This window comes from Dermacentor silvarum, chromosome 4 (genome assembly GCF_013339745.2).
Source record: "Dermacentor silvarum isolate Dsil-2018 chromosome 4, BIME_Dsil_1.4, whole genome shotgun sequence".
Taxonomy (NCBI): domain Eukaryota; kingdom Metazoa; phylum Arthropoda; class Arachnida; order Ixodida; family Ixodidae; genus Dermacentor; species Dermacentor silvarum.
This window is the reverse complement of record NC_051157.2, coordinates 38,102,493-38,115,270: the sequence shown is the minus strand read 5'-3', so window position 1 is coordinate 38,115,270 and position 12,778 is coordinate 38,102,493. Positions and strand designations below refer to the sequence as shown.

The following is a 12,778-nucleotide window of genomic DNA, read 5'->3' as shown; positions in this document are numbered from 1 at the left end:
CTGCGCTGGATGATTGATGGCAATGTAAAAAGAGCACGCGCTAAGCAATCAGGGAGACATGTGGATGTGGGATGAACATGATAGACGAGAAGCAATTGTAGTGGTTTGCCAAGGGTAGGCTCAGAAGTTGAAATTTAAATGTCATGGTGGTGTGACGATTTCTTTGATTTCTATTGTTATTTAATTTTGTTGCACAAATAAATACTTTAGTTCACGTTCACAATGCCTTGGAAACCCATGTATACCTGTAAAGCAGGACTGCTGCGCAACTGAAAAATGCAGCTACATCTGTGTCTTACTTCTCTGTGCACAAGCCTGTCATCACTAGTCTTTCCTCAACAGGCATTATATATCACCTTAGTCCTCTCGACATTGCTCTGCAGTACTCTCACACTGTGCATTCGCCTGATTTGGTGTTTCCATTTCGGCGTGGTTCATGAATAGTATGGTGCATCAATATAAAAATTAAAGTTGTGACCTTTGCAGTGCATAAATAAAGATATGATGAGACTAAATGTCTCACAGGATAAAGCAAAACACAAATGTATGCATCACTGTTAGTTGTATAGCATTTAATGCATGGTACCACTAAAGCAGGCGCGTAGCCAGGATTTTTTTGCAGGGGGAGGGGGGGGGGGGTAAGGTTGCATACGCCCATTCCTTGGTTTCCAAGAACTTTTCAGGTGTCTCTATGATTACGGCGTTGATTATTATGCTTATGTAATGCCAGGTGTAGCTGTAAACTGGACAAAAATCACAATTCCGCGTAGTGAAAATCCGTGCATGTGATGCATGTGTGTATGGTAAAAGGCAGCAGGGAGCTGGCCGGGAAAATTTTGGGGCGGGGGGGGTAAGGTAACGCCCAGCAGCCCCCACTGGCTACGCCACTGCACTAAAGCTTTGCTTCACACAAGATTCCAACATGTACATTTGATGGTAATTTTTTTTTTTTTTTTACCTACAGTACATTTTTTCTACCTGTCCACCTTTCCCACTGGACATCAATTAACTTAGTCACGTGGAGAAAACACAGCAAAATAAATAAAGCCCGACTTTTTCAACCCTGGTTGCTATTCAATTCACTAAGGACCGGTGCCAAGGAGTGAGCGCCCACAGCAGACTAAATGATGTCTACCCACTGACATGCACCCAAAGCATGGTACACAAGCATTTTTGCATTCCACCCCCATCAGAATGTGGCTGCAGCGGCCCGGATCGAACCCGTGCCTCAGCCAGTGAGTCACTGCAATGCGCATCCTGGATCTCTGCCAGGAGGGAAGGGGGGGAGGGCTAAATTTTAGTGTGTGTGTGTGGGGGGGGGGGGGGGGGAAGCAAACACTTTGCATAATAACACTTTGCTTTAGCCAGAGGAATCCAACAGCAAATGAAATGCCTAATAATTATAATAATGATACCAAAGATGATGACGATGTTTAACTCTTCAGCGTTTTACTCAAAGTAATTTAAGAGTGAATAAATAAATACAAGACAGTGATAGAGTGTACGCTTTTGTTAATCAGGAAAATTCGACCTCAGGCCACCTCCTGAATTGTAATGACAATGTGAACAGAACGCTAGCTCAAGGTGCACTTTGGACTGGTGGGGCTGGACGCGTGGGGAGGGGGGGGGGGTACAACACCAGAACCCCCCCCCCATCGTTGCGCCACTGGTCTGGACTATACACTGAGTGTAGACTGTAGTCTAAATGTTTCAGTAGTTGTCATGTCACCACTTGCATGCACATGTATATGCACATCTGTCATGCATGTATCTGCCAACAGTTGAACAAATTGGTTTGGTTTCCGGCCATGGCAGCAGCATTTTGATAGGGACAGAAGGCTGACACAGCTGCAAATCAATGTTTTGGCATATGTAAATGAACTCGAATCGGTGAAAATTAATATGCGGCCCCTTGATTCAACGTCTAAACAGGCTCAGTTCTGTGATGTGGAAAACAAAAAGAAATAAAAACATTCAACTGATGCACAACTGAATATATCTATAAGAAGGACAATAATTTCGCTTTCGCGAAATTATTACACGACACCACAAAACATGGGCCACTGACCCGAGTGAATGCGATGAGAATGACGGCTGTATGCAATGACGGTCTGCATACTTTCGAACTTTTCTGCATTTAGGCCGCATATGTGCACCATACGCAAATGATTGAGGCAAGGGGCCTTATTACGCAAGCTTTCTCGGTGGGATCGCGCACACGCGTTTCGTACACACCCGCGCATCAGCGGCCGGCGGAGGATGCGAGGACGCGCGCTCGGCGAGGGCGCTCACGACGGAGGCATCGGTGCGTGCGTGGAAGGGGGGCGACGAGTGAGTCAGACGCAGGCACGCGGGCTCGTTGGGTGGGCAAGGTCGCAATCGGTGGCTGCGTTTGGGTCACGCCGCTCCCACAGAGAAACAAGGCTGCCGCGCTGAATCTTCTTGTGTGAGAGGCGCGACCGAACGCTTTCTCCCGCAGACGCTGCGCCGCTTTCCCGGCAAGGACGCCGCCGCCTCATCGATGGAAGATTGCGCGCCGCTGAACGATAACGGACCGCTGTAACGTGCGCAGCCAAAGTAAACGATGCGCGCGCAGCGAACGAGCGCACAACAGGGAAACGCGAGATATATACACACAACTTCCGTCCGGCCCGCGGAAACCCCACTACACATGCCTGGAGCTGTCATTAAACTTTACAGCGAAGTAACCGGCGAAGTTTAAAAGGGTATTGCCCGCGGTTGATGCGATGCCAGTCGCAAGATATGGAATTATATATATTTTTTCTTTTTTTTAAATATTTACGTAGTATCCTCAACGGTGCAAATACGGAAAGGCAGCACTGCCACGGCCAGATTCACAAAGTGGGTCATATGCGTTTGCATTAGGGACAATCCATACGCTGTCAAGCGACAAAACTCGGCGTGCGCTGGACAACAATCGTTAAAGCGGCCGGTAACAGGAGAGTTGGACTCTCGCCAGACAGCGCGTGCACTGCCGAGCTCGGGGAATTTCGCAGCGAGAGCGCCTGCGTGGTTTCGTCGAAGCGGCCAAAGACCGGCGGCGGTGGTTTTGTCAGTTCATTTCTACGCGCCGAGAACTGCAACACACGCCCCGCCGAGCAGCGGTGGGTGGAGCGACGCTTAAAAAGGAAGTCGGCATCTTTGCTCAAAACGCCCGCGTAGTACGCTCGTGAGCGCTCTCAACGGCTCACCGACGGCACAGCTGTTGAAGGTCATCACAAACACCGCATTGGACATTTTTGTTTAATCTTTGTCGAGAGAGAGTGACATAATCGCACAGACACACCTTGAAATTCTTATTGGGGGTGCTAAAAAGCACGCACAATATGCTTTTCCGGATCGCGTCCAAGAGCTGATGCACGGGTGTCAAACGAGCGTGCTCACTGATCAGTGATCACTGGTGATTTCGTAACATCACAGGATTATTGTCAGGAGAGCTGTGACCAGTTCATTTCTACGCGAATGGCGAAGTTACCGCGTGCGCGCGCCCGCGCGCCGCAATGTCGCCGAAAGAAGTTTACGTCAACTTACGCACATCAATGAAAATAAAGTTGTTTGCATGCCGAAGCCGCCGATGCAAACCCAAGCAGTCGCCAACTTGTGCGTCCCGTCACGAGCAGATCGGGGCGCAAGACGTTGCCGTGAAAAGCAGGGCACTCACCCGTTCTTGCCGGGTGGCTGCATTTTAGCTCTGGAACCACGGCATTCCCCAACGCTTCGTCACCGCCACGCAATGCTGAATATCAAAGGAATATTCCTCGCCTCAAATCGTACGGGCATACAGAAGCAAGGAGGTCGTGGTGATGGAGACGGAGACGCGTTAAAAGTTTCAGAACACGCCGTGATAAGCCGCCACGAGCGATCACAAACTATGTTGATGATGATGGTGGTTGTTAGTCAACGTTTGGCCAGCGCTGGTTTTATCCATGGAGGAAGGAAAAAAAAACTTTTATCTAACCAACGCCTTCTCTGACAGTCTAACCTTAATACCGCTTAGTGAATGTTGAAACAGAGGTCAACAGAAATTTGGTGTATAAAGTTTATTGTCTGCCGCTAAACAGATATACACTGCCAATCTCGGAAGGCTAGCCAACGCAGGCCGACCGTGGTCGATCTTGAACTGGCTGTGAGCTTTGAAGGCTTTGACCACTTTGACCGACGTGCAGACTGAAGTTGTCCAGCTGTGAACTGCGTGAATTCGGTGCTGTCATGCTGTCACCTTGATGGACAGCAAACTGCTCTTCAACGGCTGGTTGTCGGTAGTGCTCTGATCGTGAATTACGACAGGAAAAAACGAACTTCAAGCTCAAAAGAACGACTGACGCGACTTCCACCCTGAAGACAGAGATCAACATGCCTCCCGCTTGCGACGTGGTGCTTTCAGAGCTGCTCTGTCAAGTAAATGCACCCTTTTGCAGCAAGCTGTGCCACCTTCACGCCACCGTTATGTGAAATGGGCCACGCTGTTAAAGTCTACGAGACGCGTGGCCAGCACTCGTGCTAATTTTCTTGGCACGTCGGTAGACAGCTGTCGGTGCGAAACCAAGCGCGCCGATTTCGCTGTCATTAGACGTGAAAATAATGTGAACGCCAGAAGATCCACATTTTCGGAGTGCGTAGATTTTTGAGCTTAGTTACGTGGCTCTACAAAATTATTCATCGACGTAATCCTGACCTTTATCTGCAGATTCCTGAGTATGCCAGAGCTAAACGTAATTTCTTCCACTTTCAAGGAAGGAAGCCGACAACAACATTGTGAAAGCTTTATCAAGACGTACATATTTACCAATAGAGGAGGCGCTGCTTCACCTTAGCTGTTTGAAGTGCATCTGTATTCTTATACCGGTGTCACGCGTACACTTCTGATCGCGATCGGGGCCGATCCGCATTGAGCTTGATCCGGATCGAGTGTTGCTACATGGTCATTTTCGATCGCATTCTTGCGGGATCCGGGCGATCGCGATCCAAGAATCGCGATCAGGCCCCTTGATCGCGATCGCAGGCTGTCTGCGCCCTCTAGTGCAGTGTTCTGAAAACGATAAAAACAAAAAGTGAAGGCAGCTCAATAAAGAACTTTTAAAACCTTTTTATCAGCAATAGTAAGCTGTACATATGAAATATTTTCCAAATTTAACTAGATTTTGCAAAACTGAATTTGTAGCCAAGGCATTATGCAGTTCTGAGAGTTGCCGACGATCAGCAGACGATAATAACTCGATCCAGATCGTTGGATAGTGTAGCAGCGACCACTGTTGATTGCGATCAATAAATCCAATCCGGATCGGCCCCAATTGCGATCAGAAGTGTACGTGTGCCACTGGTATTATTCTAGACATATATGCTTGAAATATGATGTGTGCAACAAAAATTTTTCACTTGTTCACTTATGCCGGTGTCAACCGGTTGCTTTTGATATATTTCTATATATACGTTCTATATATTTCCTTGTTGTAATAAAGACAACATTGTTAGTTAGCGCATGTTTTGTCGATCTGTCTTACGTGCTGGTTCCCCTTCCCAGAGGAAGTTAATTTTATATTCTCACATATATGACAAGAATACCGTTTTTCTCTTGCAGAGACTCCTAAAGCACCCTCATAGCTCAAGTCCAACGCTTGGTTATGTGTTTGGCCACATCTCCAAGAAAGGCATCCAGTGTGTAGGGTGTGCTGTGCAGAATGATGGAGTCGTGCGGTCATTCGGGTACTCCGTGGTTGGAGTGTTCTGCCTCTCTAGCAGCCTCTCGGACAACGAGGTTTACGAACTCTGCCACCCACTCGTGCTCAAGTACCAGCAGGTGTGGCTTTAAGCATTTGTTTTGCAGTTGCTTAGCCTACTTAGATTATGTTGTGACAAAATACCTTTTAGTAACACACTGATTGATGGGGCTTTATGTCCCAAGGCTCCACAGAGAGCTAGGAAAAATTCTGTAGAGGAGGCGCTCGCATTTTGATCACCTAGGGTTCTTTAATATACACCTAGATCTCTGTACATGAGGATTTTCGCTATCTTTCTTCATTGGAATATGGTCTCTATGGCTGGGGAGTTGCACCAATGACCTTGCGCTCTCTGGCAGAATGCCATAGTGACTGTGACAGCTAATGATACAGATCACGAACATTCTCTGAAACAACAGCATCTGCTGTGTGGATCATAAGAGCTTGTGTTTTTCATTTGTTTAGAAGTACTAGTATTAGCTTTTCAAAGCATAGTGACACACACACACATGTGTATGAAGATTAGATTGAATTAATTGCTTCGTTCACTACAATCATTGCCAAAGGACAGACCCCACACAAGAGGCTCGAATAAAGTAGTTGGAGGATGTCTCGCGCACTGAGAAAAGCAGTGGAAATGCACAGGCACTTTCAATAACAAGAAAAAACAGCACGGAAATAAATACGCAATGTAATTAGCAGAATATACATCACAAGATAGAACATATGGTTATAAAAACAAAGCAACAGCACATACAAGGTTGAATGACAGATTACAAATGGACGTATAAGAGAACAAATTAATTCACTTTATTATATACATAGAAATATCTTTTTAGTTTTACTTGATTGCAAGGTCTAAAGTTAGAGTGCAAATTTAAAAGAGTACTAGCAGCAAATAATACTTTTTATTTTCTCAAAAGATATTCTTACTCCTTCAATTAATGAACTGAGTCAGTGGCCACATTGTCTCGCGTTCTTTACACTGTGTGTTAGCAGCTACATAAAACTGCTTTAGTGCACAATTTTTATTTGGCCATGTGGCCACATTTTGAGGCAGTGAAGTTCGTAGTGACACATTCAGCAGAATTTATTAATTAACTTTTAACCATGGCCTCTATTGTTGTATACTTGGTGGTGATCATTATGTGAATCGAACACATAGAATTTGTTTAGAAAGTGTTTGCAGTGGGGCAAAGAAGTGTGCTAACAAACATTGCTCCCTGTTTTGATGAATGTACATGTATGTGTGTACGTGTGTCTGTATCAATGGCATTATTGACTGGTTTTCTTAGAGCACTCTGGCAATGTTACCAAGGTTGTGGGACAGTCTTGAAGCTTTATTGCGAGAATGAACCAATCTATCAGCGATAATCGGGCTTCATTGTTGCCATTGGTGCCCATTTATGGTAGCAGTAAAGCTTAGTTGGTGTTTTATACGACCCCTGGAGTGCTGCTGAAACACTCCAAAATAACAAATTATTTAATTTCTTGTTCAATGTCAAAATACAGTTCAGGGGCAGTGTCATTATTTAGCATCAGTCTCTGCCTGCCCCAGGAGTGGCATGATGTAGGCAAGCCTCTGCCGTAGCAGGCAAAGCATCTGTGTGAAATTGCATTTTGACACCTGTTGTTTTTAAGCCCTGTACTGGTTATGAGAATTCTATGAAGTGAACCTTGAATAATGATTACCTTCCAAGTTTGTTACGTAAATATAAATACAACAGTTTGCAAGTAAACATCTACATTTGCTAATCAATCGTACCACTGCAAAGTTGCACTCATGCAAATTCTGGCCACCTGTAGCATACTATGTAAGGGTTATTTTCATTTTTCATTCTTCTTGCCTGTGATCATTGGCTAGAATGCACCAAGTCTTTGCTATCGCCATTACTGGCCACTTGCTGCGACGGATGATAATAAATGAATAGAATCGAAGGCAAGGAATCTACGTAATACAGCCCCTGCTAGGTTCCTTATTATGTTTACAAAGTTCTAGAAATGCAAATTTGAGCAGAAATTGTTGCATCACACTGCTTAAGTAAGTTAGTCTACCTTGTTCAACAATCAGGTGCCTGTGCATCTGGCCGCAGATTTTTGTTTGGATAATGAAACCTATGAAGTGTCTGAACTCGAATAACATGCAACCCAAAATAGAATTTTGAGTTTTGTGTTGTGCATTCAAATGACATGAAAACACGTTTTTATGTTGCCATTCAAAAGTAGTGAGCCATTCTTAGAACTTTTAGTAGTGAAGTTTGAGAAACCTGCAGCTTCCTAGTTTATGGGAACCACTGGCACATTTTCCTCATTGCAGGAAGGTGCCATGGGGGGCAACCTTGAGGTGGCTGTTGTTCTACACACAGATATGACCAAGACAGCCGTTTCAACCCAGCTGGTCTCTCTCGAGGCAGACTGTCCTCTGGAACCCAAATCGGTCACTGTGGTGCCGGATGTGCATGTTGGCACATGCACGCTTCGAGCTCGTGCTTCTCTGGTGATGCCTTTCGAGATGGACCCTGACCCCAGTGAGTGGTTAGCAGCTCACTGTTGCACCTGACAAGGCCAGCATAGTAGACAGAGAGAGAGAAAGCTCTTTATTGAAATGCAGAGAATTCTGCTGGCATATATATGTAGGTGCCTGCATGCTACTCTGGGAGGAGGAGAGCAGGAAAAGGAAAGCAAGAAAATATTATCATATTATGTACAAGTGATACAAAGGTTATGGTGTGGGTGTAAACAGGCTAGATCTTGTGAATTAAGCCAATGTCTTGAAGGAATCTGAAAAGAAATTCTAAAGCTTGGTGTTGCATTGAAGGAGAAGGCATAGGACCTACTATTCTTCCTATATCTAGTGGTTCTAGGGAAGCAGAGCCCATTCTACTGAAATAACCAGTCCTTCCGTTTCTGTAACCTGGTCATTCAACAAAATGTGTTCCATGGCTTCTAACGCACCACAGGAAAAAGAAAAGTCAGATTGCAAGGTGTTAGCTGGGTGCACAACAGTGTTGCTTTTGAACTAAAGGGAGTCTATGTTCTAGTTTAGGCGACTCAGAATGTGCTTTAGAAGCGCTTGGCCCCGATTTTGTGAATATGCTGGAATGCGACTGTACATGCGGCCTTCTGTGGTTAGGTTACATTGAGAAGGCAAAGCAGTAACAAGACTCACCATGGTGGTTCAGTGGCTGTGCTGTTTTGGTGCTGAGAACAAGGTCACGGGTTCAAGTCCTGACTGTAGCAGCTGCATTCTGATGGGGATGGAATCCAATAATTGCTGGCATACTTAGGTGCACTTTAAAAATCTGTGGTGGTTGAAATTTGATCTGGAATACACCACTACAATGTCTCACAGCCTGTGAATAGGTTTGGGACATTAAACCACATAATTTTATTTGAAGCTTCAGGAGGCATTGTGTGTTGCTTCCATCCTTAAAGGAATGGAAGGAATCCTTTTCCACCAGGCCACATAGTGAATTTCTATTGTACACTTGAAATTGTTGTGCCCTCCAGGGAGTGTTCTACCACAAGAATGTTTCAAATTTGTTCATTTTTAGCAGAGATAGAAATATTTGAACTGTCACGAACCCACGATTTCAGGAGGCGAGCTTCACTACAACATTGGCTCTCTTGCCACTTGCCCCATCTAGCTTCCGCAAGCAAAATGCCTTCCCCGTGTTCTCCCATACTGAAGCCGGAGGATTGCGTCATGTACACGTTGCGGTCCCCGGCTTTTTTTTTTTTTTTTTTTATCTCCTCGCTGTTTCGTGACAGTCTTGCACGCAAGCTTTGCTTCAATTCACTCTGTTCGCGATCTTGTGAGCTGTGCGCAAGAACACGTGCATTGTTGTCTGGCTGCTTTTGCGAACTGGATCCCTCAGTATGCGCATGTTTGGACAGACTGACCCGGCTTATGGATCTTTACTGCTATACACCGTATCATTGCACCGCTGACACCAGACTAGCAGTGTGATAAGTCAGTGCCACATGAACACTGAGGTAGACGCGAACGGATCAAAGAGCATGATCACGCGCTGGAACACAGTAGAAAATTGCATAGTTTCGTCCTCCGCGCAGGCGATGGCAGGACGTGAGAACAAGCAGATGAAACGAAAATACATCTCTCTTGCTATGGTGTGAAGTAAAGCAAAGACATGCAGACATTCTCTTTGTATGTTTTTATTATTTCTCTAAACTGTAATTCGTTTATTGAAGCAACAGATCAAACAAATAACTGCTTTTGCCTGGAATAATCCTCAAAGTCACATGTCACTGTGAGTGACGTCACAACACTGCGAATTACGTAGGCGCACTTGTGCAACTGACGTCAACTCTCCAGCTGGGAGTGCGGCACCCGCAAGGAGAACGGCGCGTGGCATTTGGCTTGACTTTTCAGTTGTTTTCCCTTCGCATAGTGGTGTAATACTGTGCACATTGTATGCACTGTGCTTGTCAGGTCAAATTGGCCAGAGCTGATAAGGGGCCCTTTAAGACCCAACGACTAGGTATTTTGGAACTATTTTTGGTTAAAAGTGTTGGCCGTAAAGTGGTTAAGGCAGGAAGCAAGGCATATAAGCTGCTCAAATTAGGATACATATTTGCAGCGATAAATATGGAACACAACATAAGATAGACAGGACAGGCACCTTTCCTGCCTACTTCATGTTTTGTTCTGCCTGCATTCTTGGTGTCAGCATCTTGCTTTGAAATACTGTTGCGTTGTTGTCCTATGGTCACTGGTAATATGAAGATTTTTTTCTTTTGGCTAGAGTTCCTGCTACAAAATTTGGAAGTGGCCGCATCACGGATCAAACGCTGCCTAGCGGCTGATGTGCTTGCATTCCAGTTGGATGGCAGTGGCGTTCTCATGCGACGCAGCTCTCCTGAAAAGGCGCTCTCTGATTTGGTCGACCAGTCGGGTGATGGAAGCAAACAGCGGCGCCAAAAGAACAGTCAGGTGATAGCATACTGCATGCCATGAAATATGCTGCAAAAATTTGACTCCAGTTGGAATGATTAATTGGCCTCACCGACAAAGTAGGAAGGGATGCGTTCATGGCTTTAATTTTACCACGGTGCAGGCAGAATGAGTGTGACTTACAGGCATATGGAATCGACACATACATGCACCAAATTCTGACTCTTTTCTTTGCACTTGGGATTAGGTGCCTGTTTATCAAATCTACGTGCCTCTCTGTCGGTTGCACCATTTTCGAAAATTGTGTCAAATATGAGCCAACTAGCTCAAACAAAGATTCTCATCGAGTAAATTTGTGGCTGTTGGTAGTGAAACACATTTTTCATCCAACAATGTACTTTTAGATTATGTTCAAACATACTGTATATGCTTTTAGAGCGAAGCTGTTAAGGGTAGTTCTGCAACAGTTTTTGTGTGGGGGTGTGGTCGATATCAAATGTAAATGCAACGCAACATGTGTCAGAACCATATAATTTTTCCCTTTGAAATGTAGTGATCAATAATTATAAAATAAAAGTTACCTTGAGTATATTTCATTCAAATAGACAATAACCTATATGCAAATTATTTGTGTTCCTTTTACTGACTCCGCGTTAGAGCTCAGCTCGGAGTTTGTGCGGCCATGGTGCTGATGCTGTGGTGCTGCAATGCAGTCTGCCTGGGAGCCATCGCTAAGAACAGCCAGCCACGACTGCACTCTTGCGGTGGGTACTGGCTGTCCTTAGTGACGGCTCTGCTGCATTCGAGTGAGACTCTGAGCCAGCAGACAAACCCCTAGCACTTCCAAAGGTTGTGAGAACTTGCTTATACAGCTTCACTGCCTTTGATATATCAGTTGTCAGATTGGCATACATCTGTGAAGGATTTTTTGGGCAGTGTATATGTTACCAAGGGGACATCCATCTTTTTAAAAGTGAGTAGCTTTTTCAAGGGGGAGGGGCCACCTGTGTGAGGTACCACATACTACATTACCTGTGAAGCTTCATAGCTGCAAAAGAAGAATATGTGAAACAGGGGTCGTGATGTGCAGTGTGCTATCAGCATTCACATGTGCCACTTGATGTTTGGGAAGAACGTTAGAAAACAATGTGAAATTTCTCAAATGCAACATATGGAGGAAGACATGCACTGGTACTGATAAACCACTAGCCTGAAGCTAGTCACAAGCGACAGAATCTAATTTTAACAGAGCAATCAGTGCTCAAACACAAAGAAAAATTATGTCACAAACTTCTGGAGTTGTACAGTGTTGGCCATCCCAGTTTGCTTGCTACTGTGGTCATACATATTATTTGGCAGGTTGGTGCGCTGCCCTTAACTAGAACATCATCTCGTCTGTGCATCCATTCCTGTTAGTGTCACTTGAAAGAGTTCTTCAAAGTTCTTCAATGTTCTTCAGTGTTCAAAGAGTTCTTCAGCATTAATAATAACTAAATGGGGCTAAAGCAGGGTAATATCATCAGCAATTTCGATCACATAGTAAAAGCAGTGGAAGAATTCCATACTGACCTGTACAGTACCCAAAACAGCCAAGCTACTTTCATTCGAAGTAGTGATGAACAGGATACAGAGGCTCCTTCTATAACTAGCGATGAAGTTACAAAAGCCTTGCAAGACATGACCAGGGGAAAAGCTGCTGGAGAAGATGGAATAACAGTCAGTTTAATCAAAGATGCAGGAGATATCATGCTTGAAAAGCTTGCGGCCCTTTATAAGCAATGCCTCACGACTAGAAGTGTACCAGGGAGCTGGAAGAACGGCAGCATTATACTAATCCATATGAAGGAAGACGTTAAAGAATTGAAGAATTATAGACCCATTAGCTTGCTTTCAGTATTGTATAAAATATTCACCAAGATAATTTCCAAGAGAACCAGGGCAAAACTTTACTTCCACCAACCAAGAGAACAGGCTAGCTTCAGGAAGGAATAGTCTACGATGAATCATATGCATGTCATCAATCAGGTCATTGAGAAATCTGCAAAGTACAATCAACCTCTCTATATGGCTTTCATAGATTATGAAAAAGCATTTGATTCAGTAGAGATACCAGCAGTCATAGAGG

At 44.7% G+C, this 12,778-nt stretch overlaps 2 protein-coding genes across 2 annotated transcripts in view; one reads left to right on the top strand and one right to left on the bottom strand.

Moving 5' to 3' along the window:
• Window positions 1-3,848, bottom strand: part of LOC119449802 (serine/threonine-protein kinase DCLK1-like) — a 46,866-nt gene extending 43,018 nt beyond the window's left edge. Inside the window, exon 1 of the mRNA XM_037713071.2 lies at window positions 3,683-3,848. The gene's annotated coding sequence lies outside the window, so the exon portion shown is untranslated. The remainder of the gene's footprint in view (window positions 1-3,682) is intronic.
• A 295-nt stretch (window positions 3,849-4,143) lies between these two features.
• Window positions 4,144-12,778, top strand: part of LOC119449803 (ufm1-specific protease 2-like) — a 36,993-nt gene continuing 28,358 nt past the window's right edge. The window contains exons 1-4 of the mRNA XM_037713072.2: window positions 4,144-4,419; window positions 5,600-5,818; window positions 8,056-8,266; window positions 10,505-10,692. Of these exons, the coding sequence (XP_037569000.1) occupies window positions 4,375-4,419; window positions 5,600-5,818; window positions 8,056-8,266; window positions 10,505-10,692 (663 nt within the window). The 5' untranslated portion in view covers window positions 4,144-4,374. The remainder of the gene's footprint in view (window positions 4,420-5,599; window positions 5,819-8,055; window positions 8,267-10,504; window positions 10,693-12,778) is intronic.